The 21832-nt window shown below is 43.9% G+C and overlaps 1 protein-coding gene across 3 annotated transcripts in view; it reads right to left on the minus strand.

Moving 5' to 3' along the window:
- Window positions 1-17634: 17634 nt before the first annotated feature.
- LOC147639800 (uncharacterized) overlaps window positions 17635-21832 on the minus strand; it is a 48036-nt gene continuing 43838 nt past the window's right edge. The window contains exons 7-9 of one of the 3 annotated variants that reach the window (XR_015262003.1): window positions 18138-18274; window positions 17965-18026; window positions 17635-17730 (exon numbers count right to left, since the gene is read on the minus strand). Coding sequence is in view for 2 of the 3 variants with exons in the window: in XM_086774186.1 (XP_086630312.1) it covers window positions 18183-18274 (92 nt within the window). In the remaining variant the exon portion in view is untranslated. Of the gene's footprint in view, window positions 18027-18137; window positions 18275-21832 lie in introns of all 3 variants that reach the window. The other 2 variants (XM_086774186.1, XM_086774172.1) reach the window with 2 other exon arrangements.

A 21832-nucleotide genomic window follows, 5' to 3' on the forward strand; every position in this document is an offset into this window, starting at 1 on the left:
CTATGTCCTAGAGGTCAACACACACATGGCCAGGTGTCAAACATTAAGATGGTTTGACCCTAGACCTAAGACAATCGTATTCCAAGGTTAACTAAAGACGTCATGCATTCTTAGGAATATATCCAATAAGGTTAAGCTCATTAATGATTTACACTAGCACGTCAAGCAACTTCAAAACTAAGTAGTACATTGACCATTTCCATGTGGTCATGCATTATAGTTCATGCAATTAATTGAACAGAAAAAACGAAAGAGAGTAGGTATGGAAGAATTACACCTGTATTTTGGAGATCTCCTTGATTCGATGAGAGAAATGCTCACAATTTGATGAGATATTTATGTATGAGCGTTGCGGCTATCTCAGGACTTGAAAGCGAACCCACCTCAAACTTTTCAACCTGTACAATCAACTAACAAGCACTATACCTCGAGAGGCACATCAATGTGAAAAATTAAAGACTCGTTTAAGGAATCCAAACTAGAAAAAACTTGAAAACACTAACCTACCTACCAGTCACCACACTACTACTGAGGATACGGTAAGAGGATGTTGTAGAGTCCTGGCTCTAGCCCTAAGGCTAAGCCTCTATCCGTATCATCCAAATAAATAAAGTCAACCTCAGTAGTGCCATGAGTTTTATCCGTCCATTCATCATTGTCAGATATTTCCTTTTCATTTTTCCATCCACATAAACTCATCAAGAATGTAACCATGCGAGGATAGTCATCTTGTGGAAAAGGAAAGCATTGGGCTATCGGGGATATTTCCTCTACGGAGTAGGGGTCAGTCATGGTCAATAGGCGAATTAGCCATTTTAATTCCTCAACATTTTTCTCTCTGGCTAGTACATCTATATGATCCCATTTAGTTTCAATTACAGGATAGCACATATAAAATATCTGAGAAAGGTACAGATGATACCTCTCACCAAAGGTGGGAGTGGATGAAGTGTATGATGATCGTGCATCTGCCATATCTGCAAACACAGATATAGCATCAGTAGGTTTGTGACAGGTCAATCTAGTTCTTGATTGTATACGGATATTTATCCTCTTTTTGTGCTCTTGCTCTTTTTACTATTTTTTATCTTTCTTTTCTTTGTTTTTTTTAAAAAAAATGTATGAAGCTATATATATACATTCCCTTGAATTTGGCAATTACATGGTCAGGGGAGAAGGTTAAGGAGGAAGCATTAGAATGTCGAGCGTGAGTACATGCTCCCCCTTTCCTTGGGTAGATCATATTATTTGCAATGATGTTGCAGCCTCTTGGAACCAATTTGTCCAGCGGGTCATAGGTTGTGATGTGGGCAAATAGCTTTTTATGACCCTTGTGGCCACATCCAATTGTAGAGATGGTAGTGTACGCTCCCATTGACGAATGGAGGAAATGGTTTCTGACGATACCATTGCAAGGGGAGACGTAGACTCATCGGTCTTTTGTTGGGTGTTGACAAGAGTAGGTGTAGAGCATGTAGAAACTTCTATATGAGTGTGTGCCTGGCATGAGGAGCTAGAAGCTTCATGTGGCTCCCCCTTTCTTGAGCTAGGTGGTAATGATCTATATCGTTTGGGAATCCAAACTAACTCTGGAAGAAGTGGTGCGGAGCACTCTGTTACCTTTCCCTTACCACGGTCTTGAATTGTCATTGGGGTGGCAACAATTGGTTTGCAAGGTTTTACAGGTGATGTAGAGGGATTCAGCTTATGTTTAGGGACCCAAATCTGGTCATTCCCCTCGTAGTACCCTTGGGCTACTAATAATTTTTTAGGGATCCATCGCGATGTTACATTGCCCTTTCTCGGGTGGGTAGCTACTTTCCTTTTACGAGGCTTCTTGGTGGCTGAACGAGATTGAGCAGGGGAAGTAGCTATTAACGAAGCTTTTGGGACCCATTTGTATGTGTTTTTTGGCATAGTAAGCGGAGCTTTAGAGACCACCCTGCCTGTTTCCACTCTTGGCGTTGAAGCGTTAGAGGGGTGGCAAACAATTAAAGATGGTTTTGCCACTGGACGTTGTGATTTTTCATTATCTAGCATTTGAGTGGATGACTTAGGTGCGGGATTTTGAGCAGTCAGACTTAGTGTTGGTTCTTGCGTTGTGACTCGTCTAGTTGCCCAATCGATATTGCACTTGGTGGCCATCATCCATTTGCGCCCTAAGTTTACAGTCCCTTCCATGGTACCCGCAGGCATAACTAAAAAGCTTTGAATTACGGTCCCCTTGTCATAGGCAACCGAAGTGTGCAGAACTCTTGAGACAGGGGTTTTTTTCTTGTTGATTCCTTGAACTTGGATAGCACTCTTGGATAAATGTGGTTTTCCAAGTTGACACCACACGCCATATGATAGCAAATTGTGTTGAGCTCCTGTATCCAATAATGCATTATACAGCATCTCCTCGTAAGGACTCTGTAACTCAATTGGGTATCTTAGAGGTGGGTCAGATTCCAGTGCATCCTCCTCTGCTTCCTCGAAAAATACTTGCGTAATTCCCAAGTTGGCTTCTCATTGTCGCCTAGCACGCTATTGACGTTCTTTGGCTTCGACTCTCGCTTGTATCTTTTTAAGCTCAGCTTGTTCTTTAGCTGCCTTCTTTTGATGGATTGCATGTAACTCCTCTTGGCTCAGGGGATCATAGTATCTTTTGAATTTACTCCCATTAAGGAATCCAATGGTTTCAACTCCGTCGAGAGTCTCCACTCTAATGGTACCTTGCGGGGTAATTTCACATACTCTATACGGTCCCTTACCAGCATATTTGAGCTTCTTCTTTTCGTTACGCACTCCATACATCAGGACTTTATCCCCAACCTTGATGTCCTTGTCCTTGAGGTGGCGATCAAACCATTTTTTCCTTCTATCCTTCTCCACAAGGGCATTGTATACAGCCAATTGTCTTTCTTCGTTTAGCCGCTCAAGGATATATAGATGCTCTACTAAGGGATTACCATCCCAACCCTCTTGAGTAGCAACACGAAGACTAGGAATGACAAATTCCCACGGCTGCGTCCCATTGTCGCTCACAAGTTCAAAAGGACAACCGAAGCGTGTGATTATATTTTCAAAGAAGAACTTGGCTGTTGTCCTCGCATCTGCCTTACGTGTCGCTTTCGCTTTAGCCCATTTGGTCATATAGTCAGTGGCCACAATAATATAGCGAGATTGTGTGTTTCGGGCCGTTGGGCTAATTGGACCTACAAAGTCTAAACCCCACTTTTCAAATGGTTGGTTTACTTTGATTGGATGTAGGGGCATCTGATCTTTCCATTGGGGTTTCTTGTATCGTTGGCATTCATCGCAACCCTTCACAAAGAGTGATGCATCTTGGAACATAGTGGGCCACCAATACCCTGATTGTAAGATCTTTCGCGCAGTTAAGTCTCCTGAGAAGTGACCACCGGCTACGCCCATATGTGCCTCTTGCAAGATGTATAGATACTCATCCTCTCGGGCACAACGCCTAAGAACGTCATCCTTTCCTCTTTTATAAAGAGTCCCTGCTATCAGGCAATAGGGTTCGCATTCTTTGATCAGCTTTCGAGCTAGATCTTTACAAAGCTCCTTGGGTGGAAAGCCATTAACCAAAAAGTTAACAATCTTCTCACTCCATCCAAGCATTGTCTCCACCATGAACAGGGAAGTGTCCGGTAAGTCATCATTAACCCCCGTAGGAGCCTCACCATTAGGTATGCGAGATAAATGATCAGCCATAATATGTTTCTTGCCAGGTCTCACAACAACCGTGAAATCAAACTCAAGAAGAATCAATAGCCATCGTGTGATTCTTCCTGTGGAGCATGGTTTGTTTACCAGATACAACAATGCTTGATGATCCACATAGAAAACAAACTTGGTGGCAAGGAGGTAATAACGAAATTTCCTTACTGCATATATCATTGCCAACCCTTCTCGCTCTGTATAGTGGTGTAGTTCATCTCAGCATCGTTCAACTGGCGACTGGCAAAGCTAATGGGGTAGTCTAATTTGTGTTCGCCGGGTTGAGTTAACACACACCCAATAGCAAAGTTTGATGCATCAATATGCACATGGAAGATTAAATCCCAGTTAGGCATTCTCAAGATTGGAGCACTCGCCAAGGCCTTCTTTAATAGCTCATAGGCACGGTCACATTCTTCGGTCCAAATAAACTCGATGAGAAGCTATCTCAGCGAAGAATAGAATAAATCTTCGATAATAACCAACATGGCCCATAAAGCGTTGGACTCCTTTATAGTTGGTGGGTGGAGGCAATTCCAGAATGACCTTGATTTTACTCTCGTCGGTGGAGATCCCATTTTTGGACACTATATGCCCTAAGATAACTCCGTGTTTAACCCAGAATTGGCATTTGAAAGGATTCAAGGAGATGCGATATAATCTACACCTTTCAAATATTTTTCGTAAACACATCAAGTGCTCATCCCAAGAGGAATGAACACAAAGATCATCTAAGAAAGCTTCACAGAAGTCCCTTAGATATTCCTTAAAGGCCGTGTTTATCAATCGTTGGAATGTTGTAGGTGCATTGGTCAAGCCAAAAGCCATGACGCGAAGGCAAACACTCCAAACTCCGTGATAAATGCTGTTTTACCTTGGTCCTCAACTGCAATTGTGATCTGATTGTAACCCAAGTACCCATCTAAAAAGCTATATGCCTCTTTGCCTGCCACTCTTTCAAGCACATGTTCAGAATACGGCAAGGGGTAATGATCCCTTCTGGTGGCTGCATTAACCTTTTTGAGATCAACGCACACTCTGAGTTTCCCATTCTTCTTTGGTACGATGACTATCGGAGAAACCCATTCTGAGTGCTCAATAGGGTATATGAATCCACATTTTACAAGCTTTTCAATTTCCTCTTGTACAATCTTTGCGTACTTAGGATTCATTGGGTAGGGACGTTGCTGGACTGGTTTAGCAGTGATAATCATTGGAATCGTGTGTTGCACCACCGAGGGTGGAACACCCTTCATATCATGATATGTCCAAGCAAATATGTCCTTGAATTCTTTAAGAAGCTTTGTAAGTGCAGCTTCTTCCGCCTTGGTGAGGTCTTGAGCAATAAAAACTGGTTTAGACTCCTCACCCGGATCTGCTAAGTCTATCTCCTTAACTACCGCAGGGCCATCGTAGACACCGCTACTCCCATAGGCGTTCGTTGGGCTTTTGTGTAGACCACTTTACGTTCCCCTGTGGTAAATGATTTGAAATGCTCGGGTGCGGGGTGTAAGTCTACTGGTTCTTGTTGTGCCAGGCTTTTTTCTTTCAATTCCGCTTCCTTTTGTTGTTGAGCCAACTCTTGGTTTTGCCGCCTTCTTTTTGCAGTACGACTTAGTTTCGGCTTCTCTTCGATTTCTAATTGGGCGACGTCATGAGGTTGCGGAATACACCACATGACACTTTGGAGGTATTGTCCCCAATTATCTGCTTACTTCCGATGAGCGTCAATAGCTCCTACATAACTAAGCCATTCTGCGGGTGGATCTCTCCTTGTTTATTGCAGTGCGTACATTAGCTCGATAGCGTTGGCACTTATGTCTCGTTTTCTTCTTACCAAGTTTTTGATTTTTGTTTCTGTCAGATTCGAACTCACTTGGTCGATCTTCACTTTCAGATGAACTGCAGGAGGTCACTGTCCTAGGCCTTGAGCACATTGCTTCCACATTTGGGTGAATATTTGATTCATCCCCCCCATCAGGCTCAGAGTCAGTTTCTTCTTGAGATTCATACTCAGAGTTGCATTGGTCAGAGTCTTCGCTACTTTCAGTGTCAGTGGAGTTTGCCACTTTCTCGCCATCAGGAGTCAAGTGCATAACACCTATCATGTTTATTGGCACTAATGGTGGCATATCTTGCCCCTCAGGTGTTACCCAACTTGTGCCTCTATTTCCCCATGTGTCTATGGTTGCCGCTAGGTGTACCCAATCCACGTTATCCGACTCAGTCATACCCGGTAGGACATCCATATAAGGAGAATCTTTCCCATCATCAGTCTCTTTTTTGCATGTATAGCAATACCTTAATGGGGCGGAGTGAATAGTGGTATCCGATCGATTATCAATGATAACCTTGCTTCCTAAAGGATGTGCACGACCATTCTCAAGATCAACTCGAATGACAGAGTCTTGGAATTGTAGATAGACATGGTTTTTCGACCAGTCATGCACCATTTGTGCTTCCCTCATGAAAGGACGTCCTAAGATCATTTGATATGACATAGGATGCTTAGAGAAATCCATTACAATGAAGGTATGTCTTACCTTGTATCCCAGAACCTTGATCTTAAGGTCCCTTAACATTTCAATAGGTTTAGCAATAGTTCCGTTTGCCATCTTAACCACTATGTTTGTGACTTCGAGGTGAGGTCTCCCCATAGATTCCCAACAGTTTTTAGTCACAATGCTCACTCCAGCACCACCATCAAGGATTCCCTTTAGAGTTAATCCCTTGGTAGTAATGGGGAGGGTTGCATTAGATTCGTCACCTTCAAAGTACTGTCCCAACTTGTTAACAGGTATTTCAACGATCGAATCTTCATCTAAGTTGGGTTGTAGATCAATATGTTCCCCTTCATCTTGAAGCGTGTCGGGTCTAACCATATTTGCAAATTGTGGTAGCCCCGCCTTTAGTTCTCCATTGAGAAATGCTCGAAGAGCTAAGAATAGCTCAGGATCTCCGTATAATTTGGATATGATCGTGGTTCTGATTTCAGAGGACATGAAATCCATTAGCTTAGACACATTCAACGGTACTTTTCGAGACATCGCCCCTTGACTAGGGACTGGTGAAGATGGAATCACTTCCTCTTTGATGGGGTCAGGCATTCCCTCACTAAACATTCTTTCAAGCAAAAAGGGTGGTTGCCCACTTCCTGATGTCCTATCCTCACTTTCTTCTCGAATGATACTAGGTATAGCTAACGGTTTATGGTTCCTGTGAGGCTGAACTTGCGTAGGAAACACTGTGTCTAGAATTTTGATTTTTCTCGGGTTTGGCTCCAGTTCTCTTTGTGTTTCTTCCACCAAACCCCTTAAGTGTTGCACTTGTTCAATCTCCTCAACTGGGTTTGGGTAAGTTCCAATCTTTTTCTTGAGGGTTTTTGGCCCACGTGGCTTGTCTTGGGGAGTCTCAGTCAGTTTGGGTGGTCGAGAGGCCATTAACTGACTTGGTTGTGGGGCCGAGGAAGTTTCCTTCTGTTTCCCCTTATTTATGTACTCGCTTGATTCTCCTTCATTGAGCTCCCGAGTGGGTTCCTCCCTTAAGGTAGTGGCTTTGGTCCCCATGGTTTCTATTGAATCAGAATCATCTTCAGGATCATTCATATACACGGGGTCGTCTCCTGTCCCTTAGTCTTTGAACTAGGCTTGGAGCTCGTGGGCATTAAGCGATCTCTTCCGCCGTGTTTTCTTTTTCTTTGCCTGAGCGATTGATGCAGTATCCCTCTCTTCAAGAATGTAGTTTTAATTTTGAAGCATTGACCGTGTAACTACATTCGCGGGTACAACGGGTGTGGTTCCTCGTGCCTGGTTGGTGACCTCAACCAAATTCAATGGCGTAATCTTGGGTGCACTAGGATTATGTGGACATTGAGCAATCAAATGATCTATGCCACAACGATTACATGTAAGTATTGGCATTCCCGATGTGCTCCCTTGATTTGGTAACATTTGAGTAGCGATCTTCTGTAGCCTATTAGGGCACTCCGCTACATGATGCGGTCCACCACAATCGTAGCATTGAAGAGGTGGTCTCCTCGCCAAGGTATTAAGGTTTTGCCCTCTTGTGGCGAGAGCAGCCGCTTGATATACAGGCTTGACTTGCCCGAAATGATCCTCCATGTAGTACTGGGGAATCATTTCAAACGTATCAATCCCATATGGAGCAGTGGGGTCTATCTCCTCTTCATAATCCCCACACGCACTATGTGACTCACAACCCATCTGGTTTATTGGGGTAATCCTTGGATGTGGAGGTTGTGGTCCTAGCACTGGCGGTGGTAACGGCACAGACTGGACTACATTCGGATTCCTTGGAACTATGTGCTGTGACGGTTGCTCGACAGGTTGTGCAGGCATTAGCGCGGGTACTTGAGGTGTATTTGACCAGGCCAGTGGTGCCTGATTTGCCAACATTGGCCATACTTACCACATGCATTGCAATTCCCATTGAATTTGACTCTGAATGTAGGACATTCACTCGTGCTATGCGGTCCTAAGCAAACCGAACACCATTGTTGCTCTCTTCTTGGGTACATATGGCTATTTTGAGGAGCTCGATTACCCCTAAAGTATTCTTGGAGAGCCTTAGTAAGGTCGGTCACAGACATTTCAGATATCTTGGGCTCCTTGGCAATAGGTTTTAATGTCATTGGCTCGTGCCCAGATACTTGCGAACTAACGGATTTTGTTTCCGAAGACACCTTTTTACCTACAATCATCAAGTTGTCTTCTAACTGGATTGCATTGGCAATGACTGCTTCCCACAGACCTCTAATGACTAGGCCATTGTAAATGTCCTCGTGGCACAATCCTCGGATGAATCTATCGAGCAGTTGGTTATTATTGAAGCGCTCATCCGGGAGTGCAGCGAAAATTTAGATGCTTCAATCGACTTATAAAGTCTCTCACTGACTCCCCTTCCTCGCGTTCAGCTTTTTGGAGTTGAGATGCTACTCCTCAAAGCACACCCTCACGTATGTATTCTTTCAAGAACAATCTCTTGAGAGTGGGGTAGTGAGTGCGCTCTTCAACCCTTAAGGTTCGATACCAATCTCTGGCCTTCCCACTCAAGGTTAAGCCTAAGGCTTTACACTTATGCAGCTCATTGTGCTCTTCCAAGGAATCACACACGTGTTCAAAGACTTCAATGTGCTTCCTAACATCCTCGTTACCATTGAAGTTTTAAGTGAGCTTAGCCACTTGTACTGCCTTGCTTCTAGGTTCTCTCTCAGGCATGCCCCGCATGTTTTCTGCAATGGATCGTCCGATCGTCTGAGCAAACGTTGCGAGATCACCTAGGTGAGCAGGCATAGCTGGTGGAGGCACTTTTGGGATAGCCTGGCTGATAGGAGTTGGCGTTGGTCTGAGTATGTTGGCAAATGACGTAGGATATGATATGTGACTAGGCCTAGCTCCTCTTGGATAAGGGTGGTGATAAGGCGGTCGTGGAGCATACGCCATTGGCATACTAAGAGGCGTAGGAGCTACATGAGCATGAGTAGCGATAGGTACATATGGTTGATAGGCACTGGCACGCACTGTTGTAGGTACTGTTCCACTAGGTAGCGGTGTCGTACTAACTACAGTGGTAACAAGTGCGCTTTCTGTCATGCTCATCATTGGGGTAGGCATTGCGGATTTCCTAATGGAAAGTTGAGCCAAGATTGGAAAGCTAAAGTTACTGCTCGTGGGCTCAACCTGCATTGAGACTCCAGGCAAAACAACATACGAGGGGTCTATGGGACTCACCGAGGGAGTCTCCAATTGTGATAGGGTTGGTTGTTTGGCCTTGCTTGTATCCAAAAATCTCATAGGGCCAGTGGAAACTAGGTTCACTCCCCTATTTTGCCTCTCAATTTGGATAATTCTATGAATAACCTCACATATAATTTGTTGTTGCTCCTCTAGATTAGTGGCGTTAGATGTATATCGTATGCCTTCTAACCAACCTACATGGTATGTGTAGCCCGTGTATAGGTCAGTTAGAATCTCTGTGTGTAGATCATATTCCCAATTTTCATTGAGAAATATCCCATCCAGACTTGGTGTGCCAAACAGTTCTCTTGAAGTGGACGCAATGTCACTTCTTATGGATTGGCTTCTAGGGACCTCTACTTTAGGAGGTGCGTCGGAAGGTGGTAGCTTAGTAGGGCCCTCATCAAACGAAGTAGGTAGAATATCCACATGGACACTCTTTGGGAGGGTAGGGTCTACATAAGATGTGAATGGCGAATCTACCACCCCTCCTTCTTCATTTACTTCGCTTGTCGCATGTTCAGAGCGTGTAGCTCTACTAAAGGTCTCTATTAGACGACTAAACATGCTAGATCCGGGTTGTGGGGCCCAACCTGGCATGTTTTGGCTTGTCTCCTCAGGGTTCTTGGTAAGGTGCCCTTCCATGGCTTCTGAGTCAGAGGACGAGTCACTATCCCCTATTCGTGGATCTTGGGTTGCACTCCCTTGGGTTCCAGCCGAAGACCAAGATGCCAACGTGGAGGGATGGTGTGAGCCTGCGTAAACTGAAACGCTTTCTAGTGGCTCAGGCTCTAGTACCCGACCAGAGCATAGATGCATATGACGTGGGTACCCTACGGGCGTTGGTGACTACCTTTGAAGCCCACACGGTTTCTTGGGTATTTCGCACCCCGTTTTTACTTGTTTTTAGATTGTTTTTAACCCGTTTTTGACCCCCTTACTTATGGTCGAACCTGGACTAGGGCGTGTGATAGCTCGAAATGAGTGTATCGTTCAAAGGGTCCTAGTGTGCTTTACAGCACCGTATTCGTCTATCCAGAGCTCCTGTAGTCCTCAAAACAGTCTGTTTTCTTGTGGGGGAAGGGGCGAAAGCCTATTTGCTTGTGGAGGAAAGGGTGAGGGCTTTATCCCACATGCTCACTTTACTCCTTGGGAAGTGGGCTACATATAGGGCACAACTTCCCATAAGCTCTCACTTGAAAGAAAGCTATGGAGGCTCACTCTCCTATATATATATATCAAAAGACCGAGACCGAGACCGGGGTCGGAGTCAATTGGGGGTTTTTCTTTTCAAATTTTTTTTCTCCAAATCAAAAATCTTTCCTCCACACGTTTAGTTTTTTTTCTTTTAAATTTTTTTTATTTTTTTATTAATTTTTTTAAAATTTAATTATTATTATTATTATTATTTGTTTGGGATAAGTTTTCCAGGGTTTCTTTCTGGGGTTCAGACTTTGTCGCGGCGCAGTTCGCACACAGCGCAGGCTTGGGGATTCAGAAATCCTCCCTTACGCAGAAAACCAGATAACAGAACGTTCGCCCACACGCGGAGCAGAAAAATAACAAAAGAAACAGAGATGCAGAAGACAAATTGTAGAAACAGATTACAAAACACAGAAACACCTCAACAACAAACACACAGATGCCTTTCCTACAGTGTAAATTTCACTTCACGCAGCAGCCCGAGCTGCAAACTGGAGCTTGGTGCAGGGCATCTCCCCGGCAGCGGCGCCAAAAATGTGCGCTTTTGCCGCACAGGTCGTAGCTGGGGACTTGCCGAACACTGTATGCGAGCCACGAATGGCTGCAAGCATACAACCAGGAAAGCAAGCTCAAACAGAATGCAAAAGGTGTGTCACTCACCGCTCAACCGCCGCCTTGAAGGATTCCCGCGTCGCAGTGAAGAAGGAGCCATCGTCGCCGCTCTACCGCCTCTCCGTCGCCGTGCCGCTACACAGTGCTCGATCGCTCTCTCACTCTCTCTCTCTCTCTCTCTCTCTCACACACACGCAGGAGAAGGAAACCAAGGAGATAAGGCAAGAGCACTCTTGTATTCACAACACATGAGAATGAGGGTTTTAGGGTTACATTTGACTCTTATAGGTGACTTGGCCGTTCACACCTGGGCGCCCATGCATGGCCGGCCGATCCTAACCCTTACCCTGCTGATATTCAAGGTGCGCCTCTCATCGGCGATCACCCAATCCCTTTATCCTTAACATATGGTGCCGACAAGCCCGGCCCATGACTCAGAATATTTAAATTAATAACGTAAAACATAGTACGTCTCAATGTCCGTCATGGGTTAACAGGTTGTTGCAAAAATGTGAGGGGTGGGTGGCCTAACGAGGTCCACGTCTCCCAAGACAGCACGTTTTATGTGACCAGCCCAGTGTCAACCAAGGTGGGCTATGCAACTATGGTCTTCTTGGGGGACCTCGAGCTCAAGGCTCGCGGGTTTGACTACTGGTTCTATTTCAATTACGTTGATCACGAACATGGATGTGCTTTCGGCACCGTCCAATTGTGTAAACCTTGTCCTGAGCTTCTAAGGAAGAGTGTCCATGCTTGCCAAAACGCGAATCCATTCCTTGGAATCAACAGGATCAAAGAGGGGCTCATATTCTTGGTCCCCAACATCTTATTACAAGCTCTACTAATATCAATCCACATGGTGTGAGCATTTGCATTACATGCTCACTGGAAGTGGTTTGAGCAGTTGTGTGTCAGACTAATTCACAAGACTACCTCGATCCATGACCTCGATCCATGGGATGAGTCTTCCATGTTTTTAAGGTAATTTTCAAGGAGTGGTTACCTTTGTGTATTTAAATATGATTGGTTTTCCCAATCGTGAACCCGCCTTGTGTATTTAAGTTTTCCCAATCGTGAACCAGCCTTGTGTCTCTCATGTAAGGCCTTCCAAGAATCGAGATATATAACCCTCTTTTTAGAAAATCCATCACCGCGAATGTGGGGGGAAGCTTAGCTCAAAGGTCTTAATCTTTGCATTCTGAAGGACGCTAAAACATTTAGCGGTGTTCCCATCGGTAAAATCTTGACTGCGAGTCTTGTGTCTACAAGTGGGGGGCTTCTTGAGGCTTCCCAGTAATCCTTGGTGATTATGATGACACTAACACCACCATCTAAGATTACGGAGACCGTTGTTCCTTTATAAAAATGACAGGTAAATTAACATTCATCTATCTCATCACTTTCAAAATAGTGTCCTAGCTTGTTCATGGGAAATTTTGGCTGTCATTTTGTCTTGGGTATAAGAGAGCTCACTATAGCATAGCTCATCCTCCTCTTCTGGTTTAGGTTCAACTATGTGGGCCCTTAAATTTCCATTCATTCAATCGGATAAGTCTCTCTAAAGTTAAGTATTTCCTCATAAAAGAGAACTTATCATGACTTAGACTTTTAAGGATAGGAAGGTTATGAGGCTTGCTATGTTCCTCGTATGATATTGCGCTCACTTAGCTCATACTTACTCAGAGGTAGCCTTGGGCCTACCAATGTGGGGATGTGCACTGATCAAAGGCAGTGCCTTTGATGGGGTTGAAAAGAAATCATCACCTATCACATCGAAGAAAATTTTTAGGTGACTATGATGACCCATAGAAGGCCAACTTTCACCTCCCAGTGAGTCCTCCTTCTCTTCATCTAGCAATGCGGGATGTGATCAAATTGGTTCTTAAGGTAGAGGCTCTCAAACTTGCTCTTTTTGTGGCCTCTTAAAAATGGTTATGGTTTCAATAAAGACATTCGAAGTTCCCTCATTGGTTCTATGATTGGCTTTATAATGGGGTCAAGGATCTACTCGAGTGGGCTCAATGGTTCGTACCCAACCACTTGCTCAATACTAGCTCTAATTCAACATGCACCTTCCTTACAAGTTCTTGGGCTTGTTTCTTTTTCTCTTTCTTCAATACGAAGTTGGGATATGAGTACTATCGCACTCTTGCAAGTCTAAGAAGAACTGTTTGGGCTTGTAATACTAGAGGTTGGTATGGCATTCGTGGGGCTCTATACATACCTCACAGTAAGGGGTTTTGATATGTAGGTCATGGAGCTTACATGTTGAGAACTGACTATTGGGGCTAATAAGGCTAGTGGTTCCTTTAGCGCTGAGAGCATAGATTTAGGTGATGGGTTTCCCTGGTACCAAAAATGGGTTATATCAAGGTTCCCGTGGCTTTGGTAATGAGCACAAAAATGTTGTTGTCTAGGCCTCAGCATATGGGACACTCCGTGCTTATATGGTTTCCACATTGACAAATCACACCAAACCATATCTCTTCGTGAAAATAGATGTGGGTGTCATACTTGTGGTAGTGGTTGGGGCTTGAGGTTTCCCTTAAGACTAGCCTTGCACTACTGGCCTATATAGTTAGCATATTCTCTCCCAACTCAACCATGTGGGTGTCATACTTGTGGTAGTGGTTGGGGCTTGAGGTTTCCCTTAAGACTAGCCTTACACTACTGGCCTATATAGTTAGCATATTCTCTCCTAACTCAACCATGTTTATGTCCTTGACTAGGACTCTAATGATGTTGGTTGGGCACCCTTGGTTGGACGATGCATTCCCTATCTCTTAGTTCAGGTGGAGAACTTTTACATCCTTGTCATGTAGATTATCTACCAAGTGTGTTGCCTTGCGAGGCAACACTCATCAAATATATACTGCTTGGACATGAAGAGATGGTCCTGAAGCCTCTTGCTCTTAAGATAAATCAAAAATCGATTGATGAGTAATAGATTATCTAGTCTTTTGCGTGGGTGTTGCATTTCAAATAGAGATACTTGGTTCTCATAATGTAATCCTCCATGGTTTCTCTCTCATGCTTGAGGTTATATATTTGTGCAATCGGGCTCTATTTGACTCCATTGGGTGAGAATCCCACAACGAAGGTGTGTCTCAACACCTTGTAGATATCCTTTTGTGATCTAAACCACTAGCCAAGGCAAAGTCCACATGAACAGATTTGATCCATCCCAGGGTCTCACAAATTTGATCGAGCTTCTTTAGGTATTAAATCGGATCTCCATTTCCAACAAATTTTATTATCATTCTTGAGATGTGCATTGGCTTGGTTTTGCCCAACTCTGAGCCTCTAGGTGCTATATTGGTGGCCACCCCCCTTCCCATTTCAAATGCCATTTTTCTATCTATTCACATGCTAGGGGAACGTAAGGAGGTGGTTGCACAAAACCCTCTATTTCAAGGTACATAATCTCTTTTCCTAGGACATTGGGATGTGCATTTTCCAATGGTACTTGTCCTCCGACGACTTGGCTTTGAGGCTAGCAGCTGAGGACATGTTATAAGATTGCTCTTCTGGATCTCTTTATGATAGAGTAGTCCTTGACATTAGTTCCTTATCTCTCCGCGTGTTCTCTGTTCCTCGTCCAAATGGAGAAGAACTAGAACTTCGTTCCATAGTAAAGGCACTACTATAATGGGCTCCTTTGGGTACCCGAACTCCTACTTGCAGTGTGTACACTTGCTATTGTGTGTACAGCGGAATATCTATCCCTAGTTGTACAACAAAAGAGATGTGTCTCGTTTGTTGTAAACTGTAGTTGTTGGATTACTTATTACGATCTAAACCCAATTCAAGTTCTCGACACCAAATATTTAAAACATTGTGGCTTCAAACATAGTTTGATCGCTCTCTGTGCGAAGGAAACTTATGGTTCCAAGCAGCTCTCACTTCTTCATTGGAGTTGTGCCAAAGATTGGACTATTAAATATCTTCTTCATAAAATTTAAGATGCTATTAATGGAGCCAATTGGTGAATCCAGAACTCAAAGGTAGCTCGTATTTCCATGTGTTCATTATTCCTTTACTCATGTTTGTATTTCGTTGGCTCATTTCTTCCCAAAGCTCCTTGCTATGTTGGAGGTGGATACGAAGGAGTCTCACAATAAGAGAGCACTCTGTTGAGTGATGGTCATCATTTGTTGAGACCCAAGGCTTGGTGGATTTGAGGAGGTATGGTTTGATACGCTATTATTGATTATTTATCGTTTCCAACAATTAGTCTAGATCGGGTTCGCATCAACAAAGGTCCCTGGTGCTTGTGGAATAAATCTGAGAATGGTTTCCAACATTTTTTTCGTTAGTTAGGCTCATGTCTCCATGCTCACATGTGCAAGCTCGTGTCTACAAGTTCACGCATGCAAGTTCACGTGTGTAGGTTCATATGTCTAGGTTCTCGCCTCTAGACTCACATCTCCAAGCTTTTCTCACATCTACGAACTTGCATCTTTTTTAAATAAACTCGGCTTACGTACTTTCCTTGTATAAAAAGGCACGAGAATCTGAGAACTAGACCTACAACAAAGTTGTACTTTAATTTTTTAAGAATAACGAAAGAAAAGAAATTTTCTTGGAATTTGTAGCTGGTATATATTGTATATGAGTCTTTATAATAGTAATGATTGATAAGGATAATGTTAGGTATACCTACCTCTAGACTCATGTATCTAAGTTCTTGTCTACAAGCTCATGTCTCTAGACTCTTGTCTCTTTGGGCATGAATTCCAACACTCTTCTCCTACTCAAAAGTGATGTGATGTGATTGACCCTAATCCTAGTTAAGGATTGTGATGCAAGTAAATATTTTTAGATATTTTAGCATGCTTGTATGCACGAAAATTTATGAAATCCATGAACAAAAATAAACTATCTAACTCTAATTCATCCTAATAGAGCTCAATGTTCATGTTTACATAGTGTATTCCACTCTTAATCACAATTGCTAAAGTTAATCCTTAGATCAAAACAATAAAATCTAAGTCCCTTCGGATTCAATTTCATACAAATTAGAACCAAGGTTTTGCCCTACCAATAAATGAAAATAGAATGCTCTAATGCAAATAGACTTCAAAGAAAAATCAAAAGCATCCAACAAACACATCCAGTGCTTGAAAACCGTATGTTCTTTATAATTCGGCCTCCTAATAAACATTGGACAATATCGGTAATCCCAATAGCTTAGAATGGAAAAAATCGAACCTTATCCCTAGGCTAGTCTTTTCATTATTGGGACTACTTTAACGAATATATAAACTATGTAACAGATGGGAAAAAAACGGACCTAATCCCTTGGCTAGTCTTTTCGTTAACGAGACTACTTTAACGAATGTATAAAATATGTAACAGATGCTAACACGTTTCTATGGAAAAAAAACGAACCTAATCCCTAGGGTAGTCTTTTCATTAATAAGACTACTTTAACGAATATGTAAACTATGTAACAGATACTGGCACATTTCTAAGCAAAATTAAAAGTTGTTAAACTTTCTCTATAGCCATTCATATTTTTTGAAGTAAAAATATTCAATAATGAACTAATTCTTATTATAAGCTCACAAATTTTCAGCTAACAATTATCAAGCCTACTCGAGAATGTTTCTCTTGTTGAAACTCCATCCTAAGATCATCAGTCATTGCGATGGCTTGGGCACTTTGATAACAAAGAAAAAGATGTATAATAAAAGAACTATCCAAGTAGCCTCATTTCTAAATCATAGCATAGCCAAGTCAACTATCCTCCCACTTTCTAAGCAAGCATAAGATCATACTTTGTGAGATTTGACCGGAAACATTTGGCAAGATATGATTTCCATGCAAAATCTATGTCAAGGCATTGAAGGATTTTGGATGCTTTAGCACTTGAACGAAAGAATACATGCAATGGGCAGTTCAAGTTATTTCCCAAAATTCAATCTTGACTCCCTAAGGGTCTCTACTCTCAAAGCTTCAAATCATAACTCCATCATGCATAACATAGACTATATGCTATGGCAACCCACTCACATCATCCACGCCCAAGACTATGCATAAAGACATGTCACCTTAGTACACAAATCTTCGTTGATAAACATTACACAAAGCTCCAATCATGGACTCCATCATACAATATAGCATAGACTAGATTTGCAAGGAGCTATAGATCCCAAGACAAGGAGGATGTACCCTTGAAAACTTGACCTTAAAAGCCATGGCAATATATACTCTCATGTCCACAGCATTGAAGGTATACCAATGGTTAATTTTCACGCTTGATTTCCTAGATCATACTACTTGTAATAATCATGTTGTGAAGCAAGAGAGGATGAGGACCTTAGAAAACATAGAGAGAGACTTTAGAACTTAAAATAAATCATAACAGGCTCATAAATAATGTGTACATGGTGGTTTGCTACAATGGAGGACGACTGAAGAACATGGAACTCGTCATCTACCAAAATGGTAGAGAAAAATATCCGTTAAGCATAAACGAGAGAGAGAGAGAGAGAGAGAGAGAGAGAGAGAGAGAGATGAAAAGCCACATTACTACAGCATGTGTATAGAAAACTGAGTCTTCTGGTGGGATGTGTCTGTGTGTGGGGGCGGTGTGTGTCTGTGTGTGTGTGTGTGTTGGGGGGGGGGGGGGGGGGGTGGTGGGGGGCTGACTATGCTTAAAGAGAATTACCATCATACCGGGATCTTTTGATGATAGTATGACCCCAAGTAAGACCCAACAAAACCAGCGCACTGCAATAAAATGCCAGCACAAAACAGAGGATCGTCTCTTAGAAAGCTGCAAAAATGAGGAATTTGGAAAGGTATTGCTTCTAATCAATTTACGATCCTTAAGGGTCATACATCAAAATCTGCAGGTAGGACCTGCACTAAACTCTCCGCATCTGCTCAAGAACGCTGCAGCATCGGAGGCACAAGCCACTCCGTTGGTGCCATATAACCCATGGAGCGAGCAATAGCTTGCTTCAGATTTTCTGATTCTGCATGACAAGAAACAAAGTTGGGAACATTGAAAACCTCTCATCTGAGTGTCAGCCGATAACCTCTGAGGTTTTATCAAATCATGGGCTTTCCAGAAAATGTAAGGGCAGGCAGAAAAGTATCATTAAATAAACAGTTGCTGGTAGAAGCCACACAAGCTTGTTACAAGACAATGATCCAATTGCAGACATTATATGCCACAGCAGAAACACAAGACGTGTTTCTCTAATAAGAGATCAAAGAACAGTACCACCATGTAGCTAATAAACACAGACTGCATAAAGTGAATTTGGTGACTGCAACATTGATCTTCTCTATTTGCACCTTATCATACAAGACTCTGAAGTTTGTTATCCCCAAGCTGCGACTAAGATACTCAGACCAAACACACACAAAGCATAAAGACCGTCATAATTAGAGCTGGCATGCTCAACACCCAACCATGGCTCCCATGGAGAGCACCCCTCAGTGTTTATTTGTTCACACAGGGTCGAAGGCAACTTACCAATTAGCCAAGCTCAAGAGCCTCACCCTCACGTTTGGAGAGCTCAATGTCGCCCTTCTCCCACACTCCTTGTCGCGCCCATGCCATTCTTCCTCCGATGCATGCGTGGTGCAACCGCTTGCAGGAGATCCCAAATCTCCCCCCATGCCGGCCTACTTCCAACGAGCTTGCAAGAAGGCTACCGAAGATGACGAGCTGGAGGTTCACATACAAAAATGGGCATTTGAAAGTGGCCTCAGCTAGGGTAGGTGGTGTGGCTACCATTGTATCCTCTAGATAGAAAGGAAGCAAGGGTGGCACTCAAATGTAAAATAGAGAGCACAGGCAAGCAGGCTAGAACCTGAAAGTGTGACGATCAGGGGAGGTCGAGGAAGAAGGAAACAGGAGGCCGCAATAGCGGGGAGGAAGGCACGGGCAGGGCAGCAGGACTGACAGACACATAAACAAAAGCAGGAGTGGGGCATGGCGGGAAGGGAGAGGAAGGCCACGAGCTAGAGGGGGCAGCCGAGGTGCAGAGGAAGAGGATGCGGGGGGGGGGGGGGGGGGGGGGGGGGGGGGGAGGGGGGCTGTGGCAGCTGCTGCTGTCATGTGCATCCCGCAATTTGGATGCCACTTGGCCATATCTGTAGAGCAGGTGCAGGAGTAGGACATAGAGTGGTAATTGGCCCCTTGTGAACCATAGTCCAGGAAAAGTCAGCCAAGGATCCACTTTAGAGTCCATGGTCAGTTGTCCAAGTCCCGTACATGGTCATACTTAGTGCATGTCTTGCACTCAGGTGTCGCCCTCTAGAATGATGTAGAGTTACTTTGCCTGGGACACCAGATTTACGTATCAAGAACCTTTGTGTTTGCATACATATTGGATGTGGGCATGTAGGCTAAGGGGCAGCCCTATGGGCCACCCCATAAGGCTTTAGAGGCCTTGCCTACACAGTGGGCAGCCATTAGAGGCTACCCTAGGGACCATGGAGGCCCCCATGCCCAAGCAACCAGCCCATAGGGGGCTGGGCAGCAAGTCAGCAGCCCTTAAGGGGCACAAACTCCAGTCGGCCAGCCCCATAAGTCACATGTGAAAAGGCCCTTATTTAATGGTGAATAATCCGGACAGCTACTAATGCAAACCAACCACCAGTTGTGTGATGTCACATATAAGCAATAGGCAGCATAATTATTCATCTCATTCCTCTCCAAGTGCATAGAGTCTCCAGGGCCAAGACAGCCAAGGGACCACCAGAAGTCTGCAATTGTGGGACCAAATAGACAGTTCCGTTTGTTTAGGAGTTCAAAAAATTCCCCAATGATGTAATAAAGCTTTTAAATGAAATAAAGATATTAATTTCTTCATTAAGTTGTCAAATTTTCAAAGCTTTAAAATGGTTGTACAAATTCTGAGAAAATTTATCTTTTCTGCAGAACAACCATGAGACGATCAGGGAAATTTGCCCGTGTCTGTTGTTGAAGAATTAGACAATGATATTCGTGAAGCCTTGCATAAATTGCAACCAGCCCCATTTCTTGGCGAAGGGAACAATCTTGCTGAAGCTGTACCGAATTGGATTGACGCTATGGATGATTTTTTTTTCTTTTCGGAAACAAGATCCTTCTATTAGTTAACAGAAAAACAGCCTCAAAAGGCTATATACATACTTGCCTCCATGAACGGAGTGAGGATCAAAGATGATAAAAAGGGGGGGAGGAATGCACTTCTCCTCCGGCTGGCCGCTCTATGGGGAGAAGGCTATCTCATACAAGGATTGGGGGGGATAACCACATAGGTGGTTTGTAGTGCCAAGTGGGCTCACCACCACTATCTGTGAGAAAAGGATCAGGTCACCAAAGCCTCAGGAAGGCCTCCTGACGCTTCCACATACGGTCAGAACTGCCCTGAAGCTTCCCCAATTGGAAGCGGAGGGTATGAATGATGTCAAGCCAAATGCTCTTGATGGACTCCGCACGGGTGCCTTCGATGGTTTCGCTGCATCGAGCTGCTACGAATCTCGCATCTCTGACTCGAACCAAGAGTCCAGTGAGACTAGTAGATGGGTCTGGGACTGGCACTGGCACTGGCACTGCTAAGATACGAAGGTGAAAGACCTGAAGGGCTAGCCCCCCGCCTTCCCCCTCATAAGCCATGACAACCTGGGCCTCAGTGGCCCAAGAGACAATGCCCCATGTAATAGTTCGGGAAGAGACCCTATCCATAGTGAAGATGCAGAGAATCCATTGTCAAACCTGCTGAGCCTTCGGGCAATCCCAAAGACAATTCTCTGCATGCCAAACATGTTGAGCATTCAGGCAATCCCAAAGACGTCGCTGAGAGTCTTGGGGATGTCCACATCTCGGGCATGCTGCTGGTCTACCTCCAATGGCCAACCACGTGCCAACCGCCAAACTCCTATGTGCAAGCAACCACAAAAAGAGAGCGATCTTACGTCGTCAAAAACTGCCCTAGAGCCTCTTCTAGAAATCTGAGAGAAAGCGCAATGAGAGATCCTGAGACTGCCAATGTCCTGCTGCTGCCGGAGTGCCCTCAACCTCAGGCATCTAGATCCTACGGCCAAGCCATGTGGTGTATGCAAAAAATGGGGTACCTAGAATCCCCTCCCTATCTGTAGGATCACACCAAGTTCACTCCCCCGGGTCCCACTAGAGGCGCATGATGGGCCGGATCTCCCAAATCCATAAACACCAGAGTCTCTCCCTGGCAACCTTGGCCGGTGGTGGGTCAATGTGCCACTCATGTGCATGGAATTCAAATGGATCAATATTTCTACATAACAAGCTATAATAAACGCAGCAAGATAGCCTTAGCATGTTTGAAGATTACTGGGACAGCCCGATCTAGTTGGGAGAATCATATAGAAGCCAATCATCTCAATCAAGATCAGCTTAAATGGGATGATATGAAGACCACCTTCTATTGAAGATTCTGGGATAAGATGAATGAGTTCTTGGAGCTTGGTCAAGAAGGAAAGTCGATCGAAGCGTACCACTAGACATACACGGGCCTCATCCCTTTTGCCCTGCCGATGATGGACAAAGTTGCTCTTTT

This window comes from Cibotium barometz, chromosome 3 (genome assembly GCF_041138505.1).
Source record: "Cibotium barometz isolate CiBa-2024 chromosome 3, ASM4113850v1, whole genome shotgun sequence".
Taxonomy (NCBI): Eukaryota; Viridiplantae; Streptophyta; class Polypodiopsida; order Cyatheales; family Cibotiaceae; genus Cibotium; species Cibotium barometz.